This window comes from Monodelphis domestica, chromosome X, assembly GCF_027887165.1.
Source record: "Monodelphis domestica isolate mMonDom1 chromosome X, mMonDom1.pri, whole genome shotgun sequence".
Classification (NCBI taxonomy): Eukaryota; Metazoa; Chordata; class Mammalia; order Didelphimorphia; family Didelphidae; genus Monodelphis; species Monodelphis domestica.
This window is the reverse complement of record NC_077235.1, coordinates 61726616-61752792: the sequence shown is the minus strand read 5'-3', so window position 1 is coordinate 61752792 and position 26177 is coordinate 61726616. Positions and strand designations below refer to the sequence as shown.

Sequence of the window (26177 nt, the reverse complement as noted above, 5' to 3'; positions counted from 1 at the left end):
AATTCAAATTAAGGAGAAAAGAGAAAAAAATGTTTTATACTCACCTGCTCTAGCAGCTGTGTTTTGAAGACAAGTTAGCTGTTTAAAAGACTGACTGAATTGAACAAGTAATAAAGAGAGAAAGCAAAGAGATTTCACAAACATTTGAGGGTCCTCGTCATACCCTTTGTGTATTAGCTAGACTGTAAGGATAATTCAGGGTCGTGACCTAATCTAAATTTAATTTTTTGTCGCCAGGGGTTATCCCAAATACAAATACCCAAGTCAGTTTGGAAATATATGGTGGTTTAATCAGTATATAGGGAAGAAATCAAGGAGAAGAGAGAGGAAGAGGGTATAGAATTTCTCTCGCCTGGCCTGTGCCGGGGGAGTTCAAAGACCTCTGCCACAAGGTTTCTGAAGAAGATTAGAGGCTTCTAAGTGGATAATGTTTGAAAGGTAAAGGAGAAAGAATCATCCTAAAACTTCGAGAGATCTCAGAGAAGATACCTCACCTGAACTAGGTTATTAGGCTTCCTCCAGTATGGTGTCAAGGAAAACTCACCAGTAAAAACCGGACAATAGCAGCCACCATGCCAAGATGCCAACACACTCAGGCAGCTGCCTTCAGCCACCTCTCCACCATCCCAGAGACCCCAGAGAAGAAGTGATGCCAAATATATAGATGGTTTTACATCACTTTCCTGCATCTCACATGTACCAATGATATCTTAGGCTTGACTTGGGACAGTCCAGGGATCTTCTAGTTGTTTCTGATTTGTCATTTGTTAGCACATGTCTGTCATAGGCCATCCTTCTAAATACTTAATCCTTAAGTATGGGTGTAGACATTCTTGATTTTGTTAGACTAAGTCAGGTGGAGTCATCTAAAGTTCACCAAAGTGAGACCTTTTATAAGGGAAATTTATTATAAAACTTTTTTCCCACTTTGTTGTTTCCCTTCTAATTTTGGTTATATTGATTTTGTTTGTATAAACCCCCTTATTATAATAAAAATGATTCATTTTATAACTTGTATTGTTTTCTATCTCTTGTTTGGTCATAAATTCTTCCCTTCTCCATAAATCTGCCAGGTAAACTATTCTATGTTCCCCTAATTTACTTCTATCTAGGTCAAATCCAGTTTTGACCCTATCTTGGTATAGGGCATGAGATACTGGTCTATACCTAATTCATGCCATTACTATTTTTAAAATATTACAGTTAACAACGTAGTGATGAGGTTTTGGTTTTATTTGAGTATTCTCTCCCAAGAATGAGGAATATGGAAGTATGTTTCTTATGATAATATATACATAAGCCAAATTAAATTGCTTACCATCTCTGGGAAGGAAGAGAGACAATTTGGTTCTTTTAACTTCAAGAAAACTTATGTGGAAAATTGTTATTACATGTAACTGAGAAAATAAAATATCTTTAAAAAAAGCCCTGGGCCTGGAGTGAGGAAGACTTGGGTTCTAATTTGAACTCTGGTATTTCCTAGCCACCTTAACCTGAAGGAGTCTGTTAACCTCAGTTTACAAACAAAAGGAACCTCTGGGGAAGGAAATGGCCAAAGTACTCCATAGGCTTAGCCCAGAAACCCAGTGGATAGTTACAGTCCCTGAGTCAGGAGGAGTCAGACACCACTGAAAGGCTCTCAAAGGACTCAAGGTCTAAATGGAGATGACACTCATTTAAAAGTTTGCAACCAGAATTTAGAAGCAGGCCTTCAAGTCACTGTTATCCCAAAGTTTCAGAAAGAATAAAGCAATTGCGTTGCTGCTACTAAAACAGTCGCCAAGCATTATCAATAACATTTATTGGAGGGCCGATAGGTTTTGTCTGGCATTTCTTGAGAAAGGATCTCAAAGGGAATTAATCGGATCTGTTCTCCCCCCCCCCCCCCCCATGTGTAGGCTTTGAATGCAGAAATTTATTTCGAAATGTACAAGTAGAGGACTTCCGACTTGTGAAGTCAAAGACAAAGTGACAGGATTCCCTTTTTGTAAAGGGAAGAATAATTTAGCCAGTCGTTTTGAAGGCTCTGGCTCAGCCCCAGGGAAGCACCCCCAAGGCAGCAGATCCCTCCCCTCCCCTAGGGAAGGCCAGTTTCCCATCCTATAGCAGGGCTCCGCCTCCTAGTCCCGCCCATTCCTAGGAAGGAGGGGGGAAGTTTCCTTTCAGTTGGGTGGCGGGGGCTGAGCTCTTCCTCACCCCCCCCCCCCCCCCCGCGTGCTGCTCGCTTCCCCGCCCTTTCCGAGAGTAGCCGAAGTAAGCCGAACGGGCCCCAGCTCTGTCCCGGAAGGAGCTGATGGGAGCCCCCACCTCCGCCCCGGAAGGAACTTGGAGGTGCCTGGCGCTCTCCTTGCTGAAACCGCCCCCGACCCCCTGAGCGAGCTCCTCCCTCAGTCAAGGAGCAGCGGGCGGGCACCCCGAGTTTGGGGAGAAAGGAGGCCGGGCGGGAAGCACTTCCGGAAGGGGAGTCGTAAGGGGGACGGACGGACGGACGGACAAACGGACAGCCAGGGGGAGGCAGCCATTGGCTCTTGGGGCCGCAGCCGCGTGAGGAGGCGTTGGGCCCCCGTGCCCCGCGCACAGCGCCCCCTGGCGGCACAGGAGACGCTGGCTCCAGCGGCAAAGGCAAGGGAGAAGGCTCCAGCTGCGGCTGAGGCGGCGGGTGGAGGAGCCAGCGGCAGGGGGGCGGCTGGAAGCCGGGCTTCAGGCTTCCTGTAGCTCAAGAGGACGAAGAGAAGCAGAAACGGACGCGACGTCCGCGGCCCCTGGGGACCAGGTGAGGAAGGGCTGTGCTGGGGGCTCGCCTGGGCTGGGCCGCTGGGCCCCCCCCCAGACACAAACCAGGAAGCGACAGCCCGTGTCTCGGGTTTTCCTTTGTGCCGGGTGGGGGGGGTCTAGGCCAGCCCACTGTGTGGGGCGCCCCGGGGGTACAGAGTGCGGGAGAGAGCTGGCTGCTTTCCGGGTGCCTACGCCTGGGCCAGACAAGTGGGAGCCCTTCCCTGCTGCCGGTGCCTCTTCTCTAGGGGCCTCCTTTCTCCCAGCTGACCCTGGCCTAATCCGCCCTTGTCCCCCTCCCCCTCATCTCCTCGACCCTTCGGGCTACTTCCTGGGCCATAACAATGCCGCCCGCTTGCCTGCCTCCCTCCCTTCCCACTCCATTCAGGCGCCTTTACTTTCCCCTGATGGGCCCGTTCTGGGGGGCCCCCCCACCCCCGCCCAAGCTGGCACCAGTAGCTGGTGCAAGACTGTCCCTGAGGGAAACGCTGGTTGCAAGGCTTCCAGCCTCCTGGGCTCCGAGGTTAGAGGATGGGGGGGGGGGGATGGAGTGGAGCAGGTGGAGGAAGGGAGACAGGTTTCAGCTGCTGTAGGGATCCCCGCGGCTGATCCTTCCATATCTGATTCTGTTATCTCCTCTCTACACCCCCCCCCCAACAGTCAGAAGGTTGGGCACAAAATAAAATGGTCGTGCAGCAGGGATTTCCCCCCAAGTCACCTTGTAGATTCTCAATTTGCCAACCCGAGAGAAACAAACAAATGGAACTCTACCAACTTGCAAGGTTTCCTCTAAGTGTCAATTAGCTTTGCTTCCAGTTTGGTAGGACCCCTTTGTGAAGCACAGGAAATCGCAGGGCCTTTTTCGGAAATCCTGCCTGCTGAAGACTGGGTTGAAATTCCCACATTTAGGTGTAAAGCCCAGAAGCCACCTCTTTTTCATCCCATGGATGCTTTTATGTTACCCTGAAACTTTTGGATATTAGCCACAAGAAATAGTCTACAAAGCAAAAGATCTGTGATCTTTTAGTCAGGTAACATTATGGTGAATTTGGAGACTGCTCTACTTTGCATCCAATGAATTTGGCTTTAGAACGCTGAAGGGTTTCTAGTTCTGACATTAAAATGTATCATCTTGATGATGCTAAAATTGGTTTTGCCACAAAGCTGTGAGATTTTATTGATCATATCTTTGCATAGTGTCATCATCGTTGTAACAAACATCTTTTTCAAGTTTAAAGAATGTTCTTGCTGATTATATATGCTAAGTTCAGAGCAGGGTTTCAGTATTATTTTTAGCCAGGCTTTACTCCCTCTTTCTGGGAGAATTTCTGAATTGTCTTTGTCATCTCAGCATTCAAAAGCTGCCAACTTTATACTGGTAGAGAATAAGTTGCTCCATGTTTTCATGGTGTATTTTGCTATATGATTTTCCTAGGACTGGAGGATTTATTGATCATTTAGTCCAACCCTTTCATTTTACAGAGGTGGAAGATGAGGCACTGAGTAGAGTTGGGATACAAACCCTGATGGTAAGGCCTTAGAGTTTGAAGGGATCTTAGGGGTGATCTGTCCCTCACCCCCTCATTCTATACTTAAAGAGATCTACAAAGGTAAAAAGTTGGTGAAATTCAAACTTAGGCACCTGGGAGGCTCTGTGGGTAGAGTGCTAGTCCTAGATTCAGGAAGACTTGAGTGTTGCCTCTGACACTTTCTACTTGCGGGATCTTGGCAAGTCACTTAACCTGTTATCTTTTTCACTTTCCTCACCTTTAAGATGATGATGATGATGATGATGATGATGATGATAATACCACCTTATTTCAAGGTTGTTGTGAGGTAAAAATGAGATATTTGCAAAGTGCTGAGCACAGTGTCTGGCACATAGTTGGTGCTATATAAATGCTAGCTATTACTATTCTTAAACCTATACAATTTGACTTTGATAACAATTAGTGATGCTGCCTGAACAAATCCCACAGACTCTTTTGAGAAGTTTAAACTTCTTAGCTCTGGACTGTGAGGGAGAAAGAAAGTTATTCTTGTCTACATCTAGTTTGGGTGATGACATTGTGATTGCTGAGAGTAGAATGAGCTGGCCGGTCACAAATAAAAAGCATTTGAGTGATTTCTGTCCCCCCCCCCAAAAAAAAAAGATGTTGCAGTATTTGGAATTTAAGTTAACATATTGGCCAAGGAAGATGAGTAAAAAATGTTTAGTGCTTAACAATGATGGGTCAATGTCAAAACCAAAGTAAGCTTCAAATTTCTAGTACAAAGTAAATGCTGGAGATAAGTGGTGGCAGAGGGAGAGAGAGAACATTTAGCAAAAGGTCAAGAGAAAGAAGAAAAGTTTGGGTGAGAATTCATGTATTCTTTCTGCACAGAAAGGAATAATAGTGTGCCCCTCTGTAAGTTTGGAGAAACTTGGGCAGGAGTGGGTCCTCAGCTTGGGTAGCTTGCTGAGCATTCATTAAGCATCTTCTGTGTGCAGACACTTAAAAAGATACAAAGATCAAAATAAATTGTTCTCTGTTCTCAAGGTGCTTGGGTTCTCTGGAGGAAGAGAGCATGTACATATTGAGGTATATACTAGATACATACAACTTTGGCTATAGTAGATCAGAACTCCTTGATTAGCTAATTAAATGGAGCAATTAGTTGTAGTAAAACATATAGCAGATAATAGCTAATGTACCCTCTTAAAGGTTTACAAAGTGCTTTTGTAAGAAGTACTTCTAATGCAAATAGGTCTTGATCAATGACACATGTAAAACCCAGTGGAATTACTCATTAGAGGGGGTGGGAGGAGAGGAGGGAAAGAGCATGAATCATGTAACCATGGAAAAACATTCTAAATTAATTAAAAACTCATTTAAAAAAAGTACTTATAGATTATCTCAATTGATTCTCACAATAACCACATGATGTCTCATGTACCTTTGGCAAAGGTTATATCAAATAGATCCATTGCTATGGTTGACAAGATTCATCTCACAATGGCCAAAGCTTGGCTGGCTTGGTATTTTAGACATTGGCCATCTAGCTAGTTCTTTGCTTCTGCCTGAAGCTGGTTCAGCTTGGTTGGCATCATCTGGCTTGGCTCCTGTCCTGTTGCTTGGCCAGCAGGTATCTAGATTTCTCTCTATACTGGGTTGGGGTATTAGAAGATGATGGTTGTGAAGGTGCATGCCAGCCAAGAAAATCCTGCTTAATCTTTAGGGAAAAGAAATAAAATTTTGCATGTGAGCAATTTATATAAAAGAAAGAAAGATTAGTTTTAGAGCTAAAGGGAACCTCGGACCTCAGGATCCATTCCAACGCCTTGATTTTACAGAGGAAGAAACTCAGGCCCAGGGAGGGTAAGTGACTTGCCCAAGGTCACATAGTAATTGGCAGTGTTGGGTTCTAATCCAGAACCTCTTCTTCTGAGTCCATTGTGTCATAAGACTATCCAGTGCAATCTCCATAGGTTAAAACTAGAATGAACTACATAGTTACTGAAACTATAGGTCTCTTATTGTTCAGTCATTATTAGCACTGTAAAGCTATCCTTGGGGCTTACTTGGCAAGGATATTTAAACAATTTGCCATTTCCTTCTCCAGTGGATCCTTTTTCTCAGGCTAGTCACATGACATGCTCAGGGTTACACTGATAGCAAGTAGGTAAGTCCAAATTTGAATTGAGGTCTTCCTGACTTGTAGACCCAGCTCTCTATCTGCTGTGCCATCCAGCTACTTTCTAGACATACATATGATAAGTGACTTGCCAAGTTTGGGCCATACACCTAGGAAGTATCCGAGGGCAGATTTGAACTTGGGTCTTCCTAACTCCAGGCCTAGGGCTCTATCTACTGAGCTACAGCTGCCACTAAACTCTAGATTAAAAAATATCTAAATAGTAAAATGCTTTTGTTTTCATTCCTTCCCCTCCCTCTTTCCTTGCTTTTTCCTTTTTTCCCCCTCTAGGCATGGAGAGCAGAAAGCTTATTTCTGCCACTGACATTCAGTACTCTGGTAATCTTCTGAACTCCTTGAATGAGCAACGAGACCATGGCCTGTTCTGCGATGTCACTGTCATTGTGGAAGATCGAAAATTCCGGGCCCACCGGAATGTTCTGTCTGCATCGAGCACTTATTTCCACCAGCTTTTTTCTGTTGCTGGGCAAGTGGTTGAACTAAACTTTTTAAGGGCAGAGATTTTTGCAGAAATTCTCAACTATATTTATAGTTCTAAACTTATGCGTATTAGATCAGATCTACTTGATGAGATAATTAAGTCAGGGCAGTTATTAGGAGTAAAGTTTATAGCAGAACTTGGTGTTCCTTTGTCACAGGTTAAAAGTATCTCAGGTTCAATAAAGCCAGATAGTGGTGAAACTTTATCTGGCACAGATGAAAATGGTCTTCAGATGCAAAAAGCAGAAAATGAAGGGTCTGATGCTGGTGTGACTATGATGCCTGTTATAACTGAGACTTTCTCTTTATGTGCTGAAGATTATGAGACAAAAAAAATTGGTACCGATTCTGATGAAGATGATGATGTCATTTTCTGCTCTGAAATTTTACCTCCCAAAGAGGGTTTGCCAGGTAGCACCTCGGTGGCCCAAGTCCAGCCTGACCCAGAGCCTGTTGCCTATGCTGATAAGGCGTGTGGTACTAGTAGTTCTCCTCCTCTAACAAATAAACCTCTGCAGACACTTGCTACTTCAGTGAGTCAGACAGTCCCGAGCCAAACCCGAAATAGTGAAGAAACACTTAAATCTGCAGCCCCAAAGCATCTTACTCCCAACATTATTTTGTTAAATCAGCCATCTCTTAACTCAATGCCAAGTTCTTCACATCCCAGTCAGATGTCTCCTGCAGTTAATTTACTGGTCCAGAATCATCCGCAGATACCAAATAATGCCACGGCCTTGCCTAAACATAGGACCAATGTAGACATGGAAGCAGAGATCATAGATGATGATGATGATACTATTAGTTCTAGTCCAGACTCAGGAGTTAGTAATACCTCTTTAGTCCCACATCCCGATACTCAGAAAAATGTTTCTTTTAATGGCTCAGCAATTCAGTCCAAGCAGGTCTCACTTTTTCATCAAGAACCACTGTCTAACTCTTTAAAAATTTCAAATGTCATTACTGAAAGCAGTAAGGATTCAGGTGGAGGTTCCAAACATGTGATGGAAGGTCAAAAGATCATTACACTTGATACAGCTACTGAAATCGAAGGCTTATCTACCGGTTGTAAGGTTTATGCAAACATTGGGGAGGACACATATGACATAGTGATTCCTGTCAAAGATGACCCTGATGAAAAAGAGGCCAAGCATGATAATGAGGTCCCCAAAACATCTGGTGATGAGCCTTCAAACAAGCGTGTGAAAGTTAAACATGATGATCACTATGAATTAATAGTAGATGGCAGGGTGTATTATATCTGTATTGTGTGCAAAAGATCTTACGTCTGTCTGACGAGTTTGCGGAGACATTTTAACATTCATTCTTGGGAGAAGAAGTACCCATGCCGTTATTGTGAGAAGGTGTTTCCCCTTGCAGAGTACCGCACCAAACATGAGATTCATCATACTGGAGAGCGACGGTATCAGTGTTTGACCTGTGGCAAATCTTTCATCAACTATCAATTTATGTCTTCACATATAAAATCAGTTCATAGTCAGGACCCTTCTGGCGACACTAAGCTTTATCGCTTACATCCATGCAGGTCTTTGCAGATCAGGCAATACGCTTACCTTACTGATAGGCCGAGGAGTATACCTGTAATAAAAGAAGATGGGATTGTGTATAAGGTTGATGGGAAAGAACCTTCGGAAGGGACTGCTACATCTACTCCCCAAAACAAGCCAATGACTTGGGATGATATCTTTATTCAACAGGGAAATGATTCAATGTTTAAACAGAATGTAACAGATGGCAGCACTGAGTTTGAATTTATAATACCAGAATCTTACTGAATTGCTTTGGGGAAAAAAAATCTGACTCTGTCAGGGGGGCAGTGGTTTCAAAAGACCAGTAAACATTTATGAAATTGAGATGGAAATGAGTTAATTAGTCCTTCAAAGTCATCTGAGAGTAGTTGTTATTTGTATTCTTTTTAGTTACAGGAAATTTGTAGGAACAAAGTTATCTAAAACTTTACTTGAATGTTAAGTGAGGAGTTACCTTCAGGGTGAGCTGTTAATTTTTTTGGGGGGGGTTTGTTTTTTAAAGAAAAATTAATCATTGTATAAAATAGTTTTCTGAAGAGAATTTGAAGCAGTCACTCCTCTCTAACTGGTATTATTGGCATAGCTGAAAAATTGAACTTCTTGTATGAATTTTCTCTTATGTATAGCACTTTACTGCTGATTTCTGCAAAAAACATTTGAAAGTTAAGTCTACAGTTTTTGTGTTGTCTAATGTATATGACCTAAAACTATCCAGCAACTTTTAAAGTCATTCTGAAAAGGTTCAGCGTAACTATCCCACCCACTTGATGCTATACTTTTTGGGTCCAGCGGTGCAGACTTTCTCTGGTTCAAATGAATTATTAAACTGCTCTCTGGATAGTTAAACTTGTCCTTTCTCATAAGCTTGTCTACCTGGAAGTGATAGATTTGGGCTTATCAGAACAAGCTTTACTTCTATCTGGCAATGTAATGAAGGAGTCCAATGGCTAGTCCACTTTATCCCTCTGCCACATGGGATATGCAGAGGAAAACTTGATGGACTAAGAGCTGAATGGAATGGAATGGAGAAAATGGAGGAGTCCTACAGCATTTATTTTAAGTTAGGAAATTATCAAGAGCTCTTAGCTGTAGACCCAGAATTTGTTGATGATTTGTTCATGCCCAGATTTATGTAATGTTACTTTGATTTTTTTTAATCTGAAGGAGGTGGCATCCTAGGCTTGAAAAAATGTATAAAACTCTAAGAATAACTAAAGTTTATCATTTTGGAGGGAGGAGTTCCTTGATGTAAATTTTTAAACCAGGAATTTTTAAATAGGAAATTTTCCTTTGAAACATTTGAATCATTAATGTTTTTTTCCCCTCAAAGAAAAACCTTTAGATGCTTACATATCCTAGGGTATGCTTATGCTCCATCCTATCTGCAAATCACTGTGATGCTATAGCATTCGGGAACTTTGTATGTCATAATGTCAACCTATTGGTTCAGGCCCATTTGTAGGACCTCCACCATGGCCTGTGTTGCCTTCAAATTGGTGAGCTGAGAAAATGGAGTTAATACAAAACATTCATTGGACAGGCTAGTACCAAAAGTGAAAGAGCAAGTCAACCTGTTGAATTTCTGTAAATTATTTGCATAAATAAAAAATGTTTAAAAAATTAATAGATATGAAAAGGTTGTCCATAGTAATAGTTATTTGTAACCTTTCATTCAGAATTTCTTATCTGACAGTTTAAAGAATTTTTCTTTTTATGTATTATAAGAAATAACTGTTTTTAAGCTTAAAGCTTTAATTGTAAAATTTAATCCCTATATCATGGTTGCCAACATGAGTTAGATTTGATGATATTGCTTTTAAGCTTCTGAAGCTACAAAGGTACCAGAAATCAGTATTTTTAATAAAAGTAGAACAAAACTTAAATCATGCTTTGCCTACCCAGCTGTATGCTGTGCATATATTTTTGGTTCTGTGTGCGAAGAGATTTTCAAATCATTTTGTAAATTTACCTTTTTAAAAAAATTGAGTAGTAGTTTTTAATTTAAGGCTCTGCTACCCGAAACCATAGTAGTAGAGCTGGTCTGTGGTATATAGATTGCTAAGGGTGCTTTTCTTTTGTCAATAAGGGTGTCTTTGTTTTTTAAAATGTTCTTTCATTAATATACTCCCTCAGTTAAATGCAGTTATCATGTATGAACAATACCTATACCAGCATAACTTCCAGACCTTTCAGACTTAATGGCCCTTGTGCAGTTAAACACATAAGATGCATTGTGTCATGCTAGGGCTTGCTTGGTAAATTTTATGAATTTGTTGTATGTGACCAATGGGGAATCATGTGTACCACTCAAATTCTCTAATCAGAATAAAGTAGATGTTATTAATTGCTGCTGAATATTCCCTGTTTAAGTCTTACATTTAAGCTCTATGCCTAAGGTCATTTGGGGGGGGGATAGAGGGAGGAGCAGGGCCTTGAAGGAAAACTGGAAAAAATGAACATTAAATTGTATTCTTGCCAGAAGACTCTTACTTGCATGTCTCAGGGTCTTCAGTTTTCCTAGTAGTAATTTCAAAATCCAAAGTTCACAGAGCATATGGAAAACTTTTTTTGGGGGTGGTGGGAATAAAACCCTTCACTTGTAGTATTTATTGGTTTGAAAATGTGTAGAGACCCCTGTTACTTTTTTTTTAATGGGGCCTGTTGGCCTTTAGATCTCAGCCTATTGCACTTATTATTTGGGGGATTGTTAAGGTAGCTTTTTCCTTTTAGTCTTATGCAGAATTTCCTGTAAATATTAGCAGGTGTTAATGCTTTGAAACAGTGCTTGTGTTCAAAACAATTCCAGAATTGGACAGCGCTTAAAAGTCTTATTAGCAAAAATCAGAAAAATACCATAGCAAATTTGCAAGAAGCAATTTAAAATACTTTTAACGTTCATGATGATATTGGTGGTGAATAGTGTGTCCCCCTCCCCCTGAGCCCCTCCACCACTAAGGGAGACTGCTATCTTTTCAGTAGAGCTAAGAACATGTAACACGTTAGAGGTAATCACTGTTAGATTGCTTATTTATTTTCGGCTGTTAAGGGACGAAGACTATTCTAAAGATCCAAAAGCTGATAACTAACTCTACACATGGGAGAGCTTTGACCGCTGGAGCTCAGAATTCAAACTGCTGTGCATTTTTATCAACACTGTAATGTGTATATAAACACTTGTACAGTCTTTAGCTTCAATTTTAAAAAGTCGTGCTTTACTTTAACCAGTAATTCTTGCTGTTAATTCTTAGCTTTCTATGGTAAAAATAAAGTTTTAATTCTGACTGTCAACTGTATTTATTCACTCATTTATTATCCATACCTTCTTAGAATTGATAGCTAGTAAGCCTTGGTGCCACGTTAGAAGAGCAGTAAGAGCAAAGCAGTTGAGATTAAGTGACTTGCCCAGGGTCACAAGGCTAGGAAAGGTCTGAGGCCAGATTTGAACCCAGGACTTCCTGTCTCTAGGCTTGGTTCTCTCCACTGAGCCACCTAGTTGCCTCAACTATTTATTTTTAAAAATCATCTTTTAGGTTTAATTTCTTACTTAGAAATGTATTTCTCAGGGGAATATATATATATATATATATATCAGTCATTGAGTATTTCAAAAAAGTTACCAAACCAGATGGAAAAAGCAGATTGATGTCTATTAGGGGACACACACAGGAAGAGGTTTCTTTGTTTCCTCAACTTGACTGAATTGTGAAAGATAAGAAATAAAAATTTGTGTGGATTTAGATTTCACTATTTTTCAGTTTTGGCAGCCAGAGATGAGAGCTAGATTTCTGTTGACTTTTTCAAAAAATTTTGGACTAGACCTGTGATTTTATTGGCATAAGGAACTCCTAGTAGGTAAATTCTCTTTACCAATTAAAATCTGTAACTTCTCTGCAACTTGGTCTTAGGAGTTCCTAAGATAGTGCTCACACAGCTAGTCAAAACTTGGTACTTTTTGCTATACACTGCAACATGGGACACTTTTTTTTGCTCTTAAAGGAGTTTTATTTTTTTCCCATTTGAATTAATTTATTTAGTCAACTTAGAACATTATGCCTTGGTTACAATAATCACATTATTCCCCTCCCTTCCCTCCACCCACCCTTCCCACAGCCAATACGCAATTTCAATGGATATTACTTGTGTCCTTGATCAGAACCTATTTCCCTGTTGTTGTTTGCACTAGGATGTTCATTTAGAGTCTACATCCCCAACCACATCCCTTCGACCCAACATGGGACACTTGAACATGCAATAATGTAAGGGTGGAAATGCAACACTGCTACTAGATAGCTATAGATTTGAAGCCTATACCCAAGTGCCCCAAGGATTTCTCATGACATTTCTGTGACGTGGGCAAAATTTCCTATGGTTTGGGTTTTTCCTGTTGTATTGTTTGGTCACATCTCAGGTGTCCAGTCTCTAGCCCCTATGGGCAAATGAAAAACATTGGTTTTAGACAAGTTATATTAAATAAAAAACATGAGAATGGTGAATATTTATACTTTTAATTTCTTTTAGGGGGGGTGGGCAGAAGGAAAGGATAGTTGAATTAGTCAAACATCACAAAAGAAAGCAATTTTCAACATGGCAGTGATACAGATTTTAAGCAACACTCCATTTATACAGATTCTGGATTAATACTTTATATTTTCATGCCTTGATCATTAGCACTTTAATACAGGGTTAGGAATAAGGCATTACATATTACAAAATGCAATCAAAATACATATTTTGGGAACATTCCTTTATTGCAAATATTTTGCTAAGTTAATATCTCTTATGATAACATGTACTTTATATATATATATATGTAGTTCAGTATAATATAAATACTGGTAAAGCTGCTTAAATTAATTTAGTCTTAGAAAATCCATAATGCATTATTTTCCAGTTATTTTGGAAAGTAAGAAAGATACATAGAAATGAGATCCTTTTACTCTTCATACTTTGGTGTGCAGAAATGTGATGGTACACTGAGTCATCTTGTATTGTTTCCAAATGAAATGATGGTATTAAAAATAAACAGAAAAGCCAATGATCATTTAACAAGTTAATAGTATAGAGTAGCAAGATAAATTAGGATATTCTCTACCTAGAATTCAATGAAATCCCCTCTCATGCTTAGATTTGCAAAAAATAAACAGCAATTTTGTTAAGAATTATGTTTTTTCAGACCCTAAATATGGATGACAAAACTAATGACGCTAATAGTTGTTTTCCAAAGAGATGCACTGAGCAATTGAGTGCATTTTAAAGGCATTGAGGAATTGTGTGGCTAGGTGTCTACAAATATCTATTTGTTTGGATAACCAGCACCTGTCTACTACCTCTAGACCCCTAGCCTGCTCTAATAATATTGATCATTTATCAAATTGGGGAAAATGTGACCTATGTACCAAAGGATTCAATTTTTCTTTGGCCCTTCTGTTTTATAATTCCCAAATGTAGGATTATCAAATTGTTCCTTTAGCACTCTCTTTCCTAGCATAGGTTGAATCCCCCAATTAGAATATACACTCCTTGAAGGCTGGGAAAGTTGTTCTTTTTTGCTGTTGTTTAATTGCACTGAAAGTCTTTATTTGGTGGAGGACCAGGTGTTCAATTTGGTAAAGTGGGAGGCAGCCTCACCCTGGGTGTTCGAGAATCAAACAGAATAATGTATGTAAAGCTGTAAGCACCATATACATATCTATTATTTGACCTTTACTAGTGTGGTTTAAAGCTTAGAATACATCTAAAAGCTGCTCAGATGCTTTACACCTACTATAATACTTAGAAATTGAGCGAGATGATGGACGGTGTTGCAGTTTTTACAGAGGCCAGACAGGAGCCTGACATGATGGAATGATCTTTTTGCTGTTTTGCAGAATGTGAGAAGTTTGTTAGAATGCTCAGCCAGCCCAGTTGTAGAAGATTAAATAGCCACAGAGATCACAACAAATTACTAACAATCCAAGACAAATCAATCACTAACAGTAACACACAAAATTTCACCCAAGTAAGATGTGTACTTCCAGCAAGTGTATTTTTGCATTGAAGCAAAATGTATGAGATTCATAGGTTCATGAGTCTGCTTTGGGGACCCCCTCTAAAAAAAAACCTCACTGTATGTCTGAATGGTTTGTGAACAAATTCTGATTTCCCCACTAAATGAAGATGAGGAACTATTATTGCACTTTTCCCTTAAGAGGTATCAACAATAGGTTCTGAGCTGAATTTCTGCAACACTCTGGAGAGTTCAAGAACTATGTAAAGCCCCATCAGCTGGGAACTTTTCTCCTTGGGACTTTGACTGGTTGAAGGAAGGGAACATTGGGTGGGGCCTCCAATCTGGGTGTTTCAGTTGTATGGCCAAGGGCTATGGCAAATTGGTATAAAAATGAAAAATACCAATTTGGTGGTTGCTGATTGCAATGAATGCAGTGGGAGAATGGTGAGGTGGCAGCATGCCAAGTCCTTGCGACTGCCCACATCCTCTGCCCTGCATGGTTGCAGAGAGAGGACAAACTGATCTCAGTGAAATGGAGAGAAGCACTGGGTTTCACCTGGTCACCCCACTTCTGCACTGAGAAATAATGAGATTATGAGGCTGGAGGGCTAGTGATGGAAGGATCACACCTTTACTCAGCCAGTGCTACATACGGCAATACAGACATCCATGATCTCAGTGGTGGCCAGGAGTTCTTCATCATGGGCTATATGGAGGTGGCTTCTCAAAAGGCGAGTAATATGGTGGGGAGTACTGTGGTGGCTCACTGGAGGACCACATGTAGCTTGGAGAAGGAGAGTTGGATTGGGGCTCCTCAGAAACAGCAGGTGGATTTGAGCCCGGAAAGACACTGGGATGCTGTGTGAGGAAAAAAAAGTTAGTTCTGGGTTTAGTTGGTCACTGAACAAAGGGTTAATGTACTCAGGAGTACTCAGTTCTGTATTTGTGGTGTGGGGTAGCCTGTTCCCCCACCATCAGCCTCTGTTGCCTTTTGAATGATACTACTAATTTACTGCTACATGGCAACAAAGAATATTTGCAGACAAGATGCTTTTATTCTAATATATCTTTGCTTTTGTGTGAACACAATGTCTGACTTGAAAAAAATCTATTTAAAAAAGCGATTTCTTTCTCCCTTATCTTCTTACTCAGAATTGACACTAAGGATCAGTTCCAAGGCAGAAGAGCTGTAAGGTTAGGCAACTGGAGTTTAAACTCTCACTTTTTGTCTTATTAACAACTCTAACCAGAAGGGCAAGAGCTAGACAATTGGGGTTAAGTGACTTTCCCAAGGTCACACAACTGGTAAGTGTCTGAGGCCAGATGTGAACCCAAGTCCTCTTGCCTTGAGTCCTGGCATTCTATCTGAGCCACCTAGCTGTGTCCCTCTGTTGTTCTTAATGTAAAAAAAAAGTCTAAAAAATCCTCATACACCATTTACATTTTTCTTGTTTGTTGTTTTATTTTCATTTTCACCCCTATATGTCCTTGGGAAAACTGCTAAGTTGGGTTTCTTACCCAGCTGTCTCTAAACTATTTTTACTCTCCGTGGAGGTCTCCCTCTTTTGAGGGGGTCCTGATTGGTCTTCTGGTATTCTTTTTAGTAATATTGACAATTGGCTGCCATCTCTGTCTGCCTGACCAATGAGTGTTAATTGCCTATTTGTCATTTTGAGATTGCTTTGGTTTTTCTCATGAGACAACTGATTTTGCCACTGGTACAACTTTTGAACATGATGGTTGTAGGCCCTGTTCTGCAGGTTTGAAACATACTAAGTTTGGTCTTTGACCTAAAAAGTTGGTGGTCTGACTCTACAGTGACAGCTGCTTTGGGAATGAGTCCCACTTCTGTAACAAGTCACCTCCTGTCTGTTATAGTATCAGTTTCAGTTTTTAGTGATGCTGTTGGGCACTTGGCACAGTCAGTGCCTTCTGATACCTTCTTGAAGAAAACATTCCTGATATATAGATATGAAGCTTCTCATTCCTCATTCCAAACTCTATTTTATAGACATGATTCTCTACAACATTACTTCCTTTCCTTTCCACTGAGGTCTTTGAGTATTCAAACAAGTATAGATTGATTGAATTTGCAGGGTCTTAGCAAGTTCTTTTGAAAACTATTGGAAACAGAAGCTGATGCAACCATGGAAATTCTTTTTCTGGTTGACTTGGCTTGTTTTGCAGAATATCACCTAAAATGCTGCTTCTTATTGTGTCTGCGTAAGTGATAAGATGTACTCTAAATCCTTTGTTGTCTCCCCAAGGAGCAGACCCATCCTGCCATTTAGTTGAAACTTCCATCTTTCCTTTGGTCTTACTTCTAATAAGAATGTTAACGAGATGACTAGATTTTGTTTCCCATGGTGGTACATCTACTGGTTATACTACTTGGTTATTAAGAATGGATCTGAATTTAGAGCAAACCGATTGTGAAGCTAACAATGATTTTGACATTTTTAAACACAAAACTATTATAAAATGTCAATCATTCTTGACTCAGGCTATAAAAAAATAGGTTGCTGGTTGCATTGATTTAGACTATAAACAACCAAGTTAAAAGTTTATAGAGTGTCTACAGACCACGTGAGTCTTAGCATCCTTTGTTCCCTTTTGATGGTACTCTGTTTCTATCACTGTGGAAAAGGAACGCACAGGATGAAAGGTCATTTTTATATGTCTTTTGTGGGGTGTCATGGCAAAAGAGGTCAATACTAAGTGGTCAACCTATTGATGGTGACCTCCATTCTTAGTCAGGCTGGTCTTTGGGAAAATAGGGTAGGCCTACTTCCTCAGCTAGACTTTGAAGCCTTTTCAGTGTGATAGGGCTTATACTCTCCTGTCAATGCTCTTGAAAACTTGGGATACCTGCCATACCATGTTTAAGTATTGATGCAAAATGCTGGAGATTGGTCAAAGTTGGGGAATTGGGGTGAGGTGGGCAAAGTCAACAATTTGTAGTCATCAGTGGGGAAAGAATGTTTTTAAAAAAGGGGCATAGGGCAGCTAGATGGCATGGTGGATAGAACACCAAGCCTTGAGTTGGATGCACATGGGTTCAGATCTCTCTTCATATACTTCCTCGCTATATGACCTTGGGCCATTCATTTAAACTCAATTGCCTAGCCCTTGCCCTTCTCTCTTAAGAGTTGTTAGTAAGATGGAAAGTAAGGGATTGAAAAAAACAGTCAAAACCAAACCAAACTAGGCAGTGAACTAAAAAGTGTAGCCTCTCTTGGCTATCCCCAAATCATGAGGACTATTGATGATGGGGAGTTTTCTCAAACTCCATTGTCTATCTGAACATCAAACATGGTTGGTTGCACTTCCTCCTTGTTTTATGAATAGTAACTAGTAGCTACTGTTATTCTACTGTTAGTATGTTGGGGAGGGGATAGAAAGGATGTGTAGTGGTAAAGAGAGCCGAGGTATAGCCAAAGGTCCTCAAGAGTTCATTGAGAAGTCACAATTCTCATTTTTTTCTGCTTGTCCAAGTTTGTGGGTCTATCACGGACCTGGAGGCAGGAACACATAGTTTTAAATCCTGCTCAAAACACTCATTGGCCATGTGACCTTCTATGTGACTTGGTTCTATTTGATGATCTCCAGGGTTTCTATGATCCTGAAAACAAAAAAGCCATGTGTGCTCTCTTTACCACCTCCTAATCAAGTGGTTGGGGAAGGAACGGCTGGCATTTCCTTTGCTTGATGAACTGTGAACACTCCTATCACATATCACCACTGGGAAGACACTGCAACTGCCCTTTTTTATTGCCCCTGGATAAAATTTCCAACTGAAGGAATGAGAAAGTCATTGAAACTGAAGACCCTTCCCCAGGTCTTTGCTCCAGGAGGCAAGCTGCAGAGAAAGTGGAAACTCCCAATTTCTTTCTTCCCTCTCCAGTGATTACCTTCTCTGAGGCACCAAAGGCTGACTAGGGGTGGGAGGAGGTGGCAGTGGGGATAACACTGACGTGTGAGAGTAGATCTGGTTATTTTCTTGTTATTTATTCCTTCTTTGAGTATTGCTTTAGGGTTTTTATAGATAGCAGCTACTTACTGTTAGCACTGAGGCAGCCCAGTGGTTTAGACTTGGGACTGGTGTTTTGTGTCCTAAAAGTAGGAGGGGGGAAAGCAGGCATGGTAACAGGGGCAAAGAAGAAGAATTTGGAGGACCTCCGTTTGAATTTGACTCTAACCTGCCTCAGGTTGGACTTGTTGACTTGAGGATACAGCCCTCTTAGTTCACAATCTGTGAATGTTTGTGCTGCTGCTGGTGCTGTTGAGGGTGGGAGATACTTGCTATTTCTATCCTCCCACAAGGGGTTGAGAGAAGTAGGGACTGCTCCTAAGCCAAAGCTCAGTATGAATTAAGGCCCTGCTGCTCCCAGGAATGGAGAAGGCTGGGGAACTGTCTTAGGGTCAGGCCAGAGATATCTACTATTGCCCAGAGCTGCCATCAAGGCCCCTGAAGGGAGCAGCTGTTAGGGGCGGCACTTTGATAACTTACACACCCCAGGGGTGGTGGAATATCCCCAGTAATCTCACTTTCAAAGTTTTATATTTTTGGAAACAGCATGTCGGAAAGGGCTTGCATGATTTGGTCATCTTCTTTGACCCTTCCTACCGTGAGTATCCAGGGAAAGAACTGGATCCCCAGTTCACAGGCTCCCCGAGTGTGTGCATGTGTATGTATGGATGGGTGTGAGCAACTATGTGTGTATATGAGAATGTGGCCATATGTCTGAGGGAATGAGTATATTTGTCAGGTTGGGCATGTTGTGTCCTAGTGTGTGTAAGCATGTGTAGGCACAGAATTTATGTGTCAGTGTATGTGTCTTATGTGTGTTTATGAGTGAGTGATGAGAACATGTGTCTACGCAAGTATGAGCATGTGCTTCTGATCATATGTCTGGGTGAGGTGATGGAGAAGGGAGAGAGAGGGGTTAAAGAGAAGCCCCCATATTAGCATGTGGCTGCCTAGCAACAGCCTACACCTTGGAGACCATGTGGCTTTGTTCCAGCTGGAGAGCAGGCCCCAGGCCTAGTGTATTTTGGTTGTACCAGGAGTCTGCTTTTATTAATGGGTTGGGAAGTTGGAGAGGCTGGGCCTTTGATTTTCCCTGTGCACCATGGGGCATGAAATGCCATCTAAATTGCCTACTGCTGGGCCCAGTCAGCCCTGTCCTTCCTGTTTCTCCTCAGTGGCAGCCAAAGGGTGCTTTGAAAGGTACCATACTGGGAAGATTAGAAACCTGCTTCTCCCTCCCTCTCCTTTTCCTTCTCCTTCCCCCACCTACACCCCCCCCCCAGGAGATTTGAGCCCTGGCTATCACTCCCTTCTCAGAATAGCTTCTCTGTGACCCTAACTATCCTCACCCCACTCAAAATGAATTGGGCAAAAAAATTTCTGACAATTAGGGGAGTAAAGGCTGCCATCAAGTATGGAGGGGAGAGGTGGGGCCCTGAAAATCAGGTGCCAATCATCATTATGCTCAGAAACCTTCTGTAACTCCCTATTACCTATTGAGAGGTGTAGATTCCGATTATACCTTTAACACTACATAAGTTGTGTGACTATAGATGGCTCATTTAATTTTTCTGAGCTTCAATTTCCTTATATGCAAAATGGGGCTACTAATGGTTGTACTGTGCAGCTAGAGGGTGTGGTAAATAAGAGCACTGGGACTGAAGCCAGGAAGACTCATCTTCCTGAGTTCAAATCCACCTTCAGATAATTCCTAGCTATGTGACACTGGGCAGGTTCCTTCACCCTGTTGGCCTCAGTTTCCTCATCTGTAAAACAAGCTAGAGAAGGACATGGTAAAAGACTACAAAATCTGTGTCAAGAGAACAATGAATTGGGTCATGAAGAGTTGGACAGGATTGACCAAAAAATGCTCGTACTACCTGCCTCATAGGGTTGACAAAGTAATTAAACAAGAAGGCATGCAAAGTTTTCTGCAAATCTTAAAACATTGTCAGTTTTCTCTATTATTACAGAAATAAGTCTAAATTCAAGGCTGGCTTTCAAGGCTTTTTACAATCTGGTCCAATTCTACTTTACTGAGCTGATATTTACAGTTCCTCTATCTTTACTGCATGTTCAACAAAGCCCGCTGTTAATTGTACCATCCTCTTACCTCCAAGCAAAGGCTCAGACTCTTTCCTCAAACTGGAATTTCCTGTTCTCCTTTTACCAGCCTATTGAAACCTACTGATCCTTCAAGGCTGTTCTCATACTAGCTTGGTAATGATTGCATTCTGTGACCTTCTCTCCAACCAGACTTGAGTTCTCCCTTGGCAGACTCCACAAAACACTTTGTACCTCTTATGGCATACAACTTCTGCCTGACATCACAGTTATTGATATGCTTGTCTTATTTTACCCACTAGACTGTAAATGCCAACTGAATTTTTGAGAAAGCAGATTTCAGAGGTCTCAAATAAGATCTCACAAACTAAAGGCCTGAATGACTTACCAGGGAGTTGGATGGGAAGACTTAAAACCAAGGGGTGGGCCCAAATGAACTACATCCTTGATGACTGAAATAGCTGGCAAATGTGACTGCTGAGCCACTATTAATGATAACGAAATGAATGAGGTAAATGGGAGAGGGTATCACAAAGCAGAATAGGAGGAGAAATAGCACAATTTTTAACAACAAAAGAGAGCAGAACCTGCAAACTATGGGCCAAAGAGTTTCATTCCACAAGTCATTAAAAGGATAGTTAGCGTTGGCTATGGAAGAAGTGGGAGGGGGGAGGAAAAGAAAATGATTTTTGTTTCCAATGAATAATGTTTGGAAATGACCAAATAAAATAATGTTTAAAAAAAAGGATAGTTAGTAAACACCTGGGAAAGGAAGCAGTGACTACAAAGGGCCAGCAGGCAAGCCTTCATGCCAGACTAACCTCATTTCCATTTTTGCACTGGGTTACTAGCAGATCAGAGAAATGCTATAGATAGAGATTATTTAGCTTTTAGGAAAGTCTTATAAAGCATCTCACTATCTAGTGGAAAAAATGTAGAGAAAAAATGTGCAGCTCTATATTTCTTACTTGATCATGTTATCATTTTAGTGAAATATTTTTGAGCTTGTGGCCTCAAAATATGCACATTAACTTATTTAAAACTTTGTGTGTGTGCATATATGTGTACTACTTAAAACATACATAAAAATAGAAAAGGATGAGCTAAAGATGAAATGTTTATCCTAGAATCAGTTGGGAGTCCCTGGAGTTTATTGAATAAGGCTTATTGAATAAGACCTGATTAGACCTATGGTAGCAGTGTGGTGGATGGATTAGAGAGGGGAAGAGACTTGTGGGAGAGAGATCAATTAGGAGGTGTGAACTTTAGATTACTCCACCCTACTTAGTCTAACAAAAACAGGAATGTCTACACCCATACTTAAGGATTAAGTATTTAGGAGGATGGCCTATGACAGACATGTGCTAGCAAATGACAAACCAGAAACAACTGACAGACCCCTGGGATGTCCTGAGTCAAGCTTAAGCTACCATTGGTACATGTAAGACACAGGAAAGGGGTGTAAAAATCGTCTATATATTTCGTGTCACTTCCTCTCTCCACTCTTTCCACGGAGAGGTGGCTCTGGTGGCAGCTTGCTGAGCATTTCGGCATCTTGGCATGGCGGCAGCTATTGTCTGTGGTTGGTGGTGAGTTTTCCTTGATACTATACTGGGAGAAGCTTAGTAGCCTAGTTTAGGTGAGGCATCTTCACTGAGGTCTCTTGGAGTTTAGGCCGATTCTTTTCTCCTTTATCTTCCAAACACTATCCTCTTAGAAAAGCCTCTAATCTTCTTCAAAGATCTCATGGCGGAGGTCTTTGAACTCCCCCTGGCACAGGCCAGGGGGGAGAAATCCTATACCCTCTTTCTCTCTCTTCTCCTTAATTCCTTCCCTCTATATTGATTAAAATCACCATAAATTTCCAAACTGACTTGGGTATTTTATTTGGGATTTTCTCTGGCTACCAAATTAATTTAGAGTAGGTCACAATCCTAGAATTATCCTTACAGAGGTCATTGCAGTAGTCCTGGGGAGAGCTGATGAGGGCCCAAACTAGTATGGAGGTTGTGGGAATACAGAAAAGAAAGATGTTAGAGACTTTCATGTGGGCAGAACTGCCAAGAGTTGGCACCTAATGAGTTTGGTTATATTCGGCAGCTATGGAGAAGAGAAGAGTTCAAGGTGATGCCCAGGTAGTGAGAACTTGGACCAATGGAAGGGTGGTAGTGCTTTAAAAAAAAACCCTTACCTTCCATCTTGGAATCAATACTATGTATTGGTTCCAAGGCAGAAGAGTGGTAAGGGCTAGACAATGGGGGTCAAATGACTTGCCCAGGGTCACACAGCTGGGAAGTGTCTGAGGCCAGATTTGAATCCAGGACCTCCTGTCTCTAGGCCTGGCTCTCAATTCACTGAGCTACCCAGCTGCCCCCATGGTAGTGCTTTTGACAGTAACAGAGAACTTTAGAAATATGAAATTTTTTGGAGGAGGTGGAAGATAATATAACTAATATTTGCACTCCAGATTTATAAGCTATCCATGCCTATCCATTCTGGGTGACTTTCTCATCCAAAATAAAATGGAGGGGCCTGACTATTCTTCACAAATTACTGTCAGCAATTGTAAATCCCACTCCACTCCCCTAGGGAGGCCTGGGGTAGCCACAGGGTAAGATAGGGGCCAGAATTTCCCCAAAGACTCCTGTGAAATACTGTGGGTGGCAGTCATTTTAGGTTCTAACTGCCCTGAGGGGGCCAACACCTGGTTTAGAAGGAGGAGCAGTAGAGGGAAGGGGTGGAGTAGAGGAATGTTGGGGGTTAAGAGTTGTATTATGGAAAAAAACAGATGGAATACAGCCTGTCTTCCCATGCTCTGACTGGTTTGTGTACCCCTTAGGTCGGGTCATGGGCTCCTTGGAGCAATGCCATGGCCTACCAGGGATCCCTGTGCCCACTTGGCAACCACTGGACTAGACGATAATACAATTAGGATATGGAAGGAGTTGAAAAGCTAGATCGAAAGAATAAGTCAAAATGACAGGGTTACCTGTTAGACTGATCATGTGTGGTCTCTTTTGCAGGTCTGTCATCCATTGTCCTCCTTCCCTGTCCTCCGTTCCTCTCTAATACCTCCCTTCCCCACCAATCTCTCTGCATGAAGCCATCAGCTCCAGAGGCTCAATTATCTCTCTGCAGATGTCTCTGAAATCTCTAGCTTTAGTGCTACAGGAGGCTAAGGGCATAATATCTACAGTATGGAGCTTAGGGTCAGTAAGACTTGGTTTTGAATTCTGCCTCAGACTCTTACTAGATGGCAATGACCACACTCAGAATCTCAGTTCCCTTATCTGAAAATGAGGCGAATAGGTCTATTTCTCTGAGTTCTTGTGAAGATTGGCAAAAAGATTTGGTAAACCTTAGAGTACACTATGTTATGTAGTTATTAGTCCTTCCTGGAGCTCCAAGCTTGAACCTCCAATGGCCTGATGGCACACCAAGAGATCCTAAAAGGAATGCAAACTCAGTATATCTAAAACAGAACTCATTCTATCTTCCCCATAACATTTTCCCCACCCCTCATTCCAAACTGCCTTATTTTGGGGAGGCCACCACTCTGATCCTAATAATAAAGATGGCCAACTTTAAAACTTGTAAACCACTTCCATTATTGATCTCATCAAATCCAAGGTTATTATTGTTGTTGTTATTATCATCATCCCTATGAGCACATTGAGGCCCACAGAGGTTAAGTGGCTTACTCAGAAACACAGTGCTCCTAAATGTTGGAGGCAAAATTTGAACTTGGGTCTAACTGGCTTGCCATCTAATTCTATCTTCCCATCTAATCACCAAGCCAAGTCTTGCTGAATCTACCTCTCTAATATAGCTCCCAAGAGAGCCATCTGAGTCCTGGCTCTCTTCTCTCTTGGACTTTTGGCACGTTCTTTCTAATTGGTCTCCCTTGCTTCTAGTTTTTGTCCCCTCTCTGATCCATCCTCTACACAATTGGCACAATGATATTCCTCAAACCCTTGGGACACTTGAGAAGCTTCCTCTCAGTACCTCTCATGGCTCTGTAAAAATAGAAACTTTGCTAGTGGATATTTCAAGCTGGTCCCAATGGAGCTGTAGCCTATCCTATGCTTAGGCCTCATTGCTTCCAACACACAGCCAACAGCCCAGGCCCACTGGTCTTCCCGTTGGCCTCCCCTCTCCTCCATGGTCATGCCTGTAATATACCCCCTTTTCACCTCCATCTCATAATTCCTACTTCTGTTCAGGGCTCAGTTCAGGTGCCATCAGAGAAGGTTTCTGAAGGAAGTAGCACCTCATTTTACAGAGGAGGAAATTGAGGTCCAGGGAGGGGAAGTGACTAATAGTGCTTGAAGGTAGCTATCATGTACTCTTCTTAGTCTTTTCTTCTCCAGACTCTGTGCTAATCCTCCGAGTATAGAGCCTAGTTCTCTTAGTTTTCCTCTTTTGGATGCACGCGCCAGCTTATTTATGCCTTTTCTCAAATATGGCCTCCACCCCAGTATTCTGGACCTGATATTAGGAATGTTCTCAAGTACATCAGTGCACCTGTGATCTCATGTATGTGAATATTTTTCCACTCAGAGATCATAGCACATCTCTGCCTATCCATCCTTTGGTATTCCTGACCATGTCTTACCATCAGTTCATAACAAGGTATCTGCTCACCGTGCTGGCAGCCTTCCTTGCTTTCTCTTGACATAGTGAGGATACAAGCAGAGCACTTGAGGTTATTATAGAACTGGCCTAATTTCTGCCCATTATTACATTTCTTTGAATGAAGCTATTTTGATGCTTGGTAATAACTGCCTCCCTTCCTAAATGCTCACAACTCAACCCTTGTCATTAGTTCTAAAATTTCCCCATTGTTTGTTCTGTACCATCTCCCAACCTGGGACATTTTCACTGGGGTTCTATGCCTGGAATCCTCTGTCTCCTTCTTCGAAGCTTCAGCTAAAATCCCATTTTTCTAAGAAGCCTTTCCTAATTCTCCTCAATGCTAGTGCCTTCTGGCTAAGATTATCTCCAATTCATCCTGTCTAGATCCTATTTGTACATAATTGTTTGTATGTTGTTTCCCCTATTATAATACAAGCTCTTTAATAATAGTAGTGAATATATATTGTTTACTATGTGCTACCCAGTGTGCTAAAGGCTTTATCTCATTTGATCCTCACAACCCTGAGAGGTAGGTGCCATTATGATCTCTGTTTTACAAGTGAGGAAACCAAGGCAAGTAGAGGTTCTATAACCTGTTGAGGGTCACAGAATTAGTATCTGAGGCTGGATTTGAATTTGGGTCTTCCTGACTCCAAATATAGCACTCTACTGTGCCACCTAACTGGGGTTTGTCCTTTCTTTGGATCCACAGTGCTTAGGCCAGCTTAGGCCAGCAGCACCCAGGAGGCATGTAATAAATGCTTAGTGACTTGACTCAACTTAGCTACTATGAGGGGTTACTGCCCAGGAGTCGAGATAGTTGGTGGAAGAACAAAGACTCTCTCCTCTATCGTCCTTCTCTTTTGTCCTAGGGCTGAGAGAGAGGCAAGAGAAAACTAATGCCACCTCACCAAAAGTCCCATAAAGGATCTCCTTGGGAGGTAAGGGGAATAGGAGCAGA

General features: G+C 41.6%; 2 protein-coding genes across 4 annotated transcripts in view; one reads left to right on the top strand and one right to left on the bottom strand.

Annotated features, from left to right (window-relative positions):
• Positions 1-2234: 2234 nt before the first annotated feature.
• On the top strand, positions 2235-11786 carry ZBTB33 (zinc finger and BTB domain containing 33). 2 transcript variants are annotated; one of them, XM_007507131.3, is made up of 3 exons: positions 2276-2773; positions 4255-4301; positions 6739-11786. In XM_007507131.3, exon 3 carries the CDS (start codon positions 6741-6743, stop codon positions 8742-8744), a length of 2004 nt encoding a protein of 667 aa, XP_007507193.1. In that variant the 5' UTR covers positions 2276-2773; positions 4255-4301; positions 6739-6740; the 3' UTR covers positions 8745-11786. The 2 variants fall into 2 exon arrangements, with proteins under 2 accessions (XP_001363254.1, XP_007507193.1); XM_001363217.5 differs by lacking the exon at positions 4255-4301 and having other exon boundaries at positions 2235-2773.
• Positions 11787-12987: 1201 nt separating this feature from the next.
• Positions 12988-26177, bottom strand: part of TMEM255A (transmembrane protein 255A) — an 83316-nt gene continuing 70126 nt past the window's right edge. For both annotated transcript variants that reach the window (XM_007507132.3, XM_007507133.3), the window contains one exon: positions 12988-15345. In XM_007507132.3, coding sequence (XP_007507194.1) covers positions 15187-15345 — 159 coding nt within the window. In that variant the 3' untranslated portion in view covers positions 12988-15186. The remainder of the gene's footprint in view (positions 15346-26177) is intronic.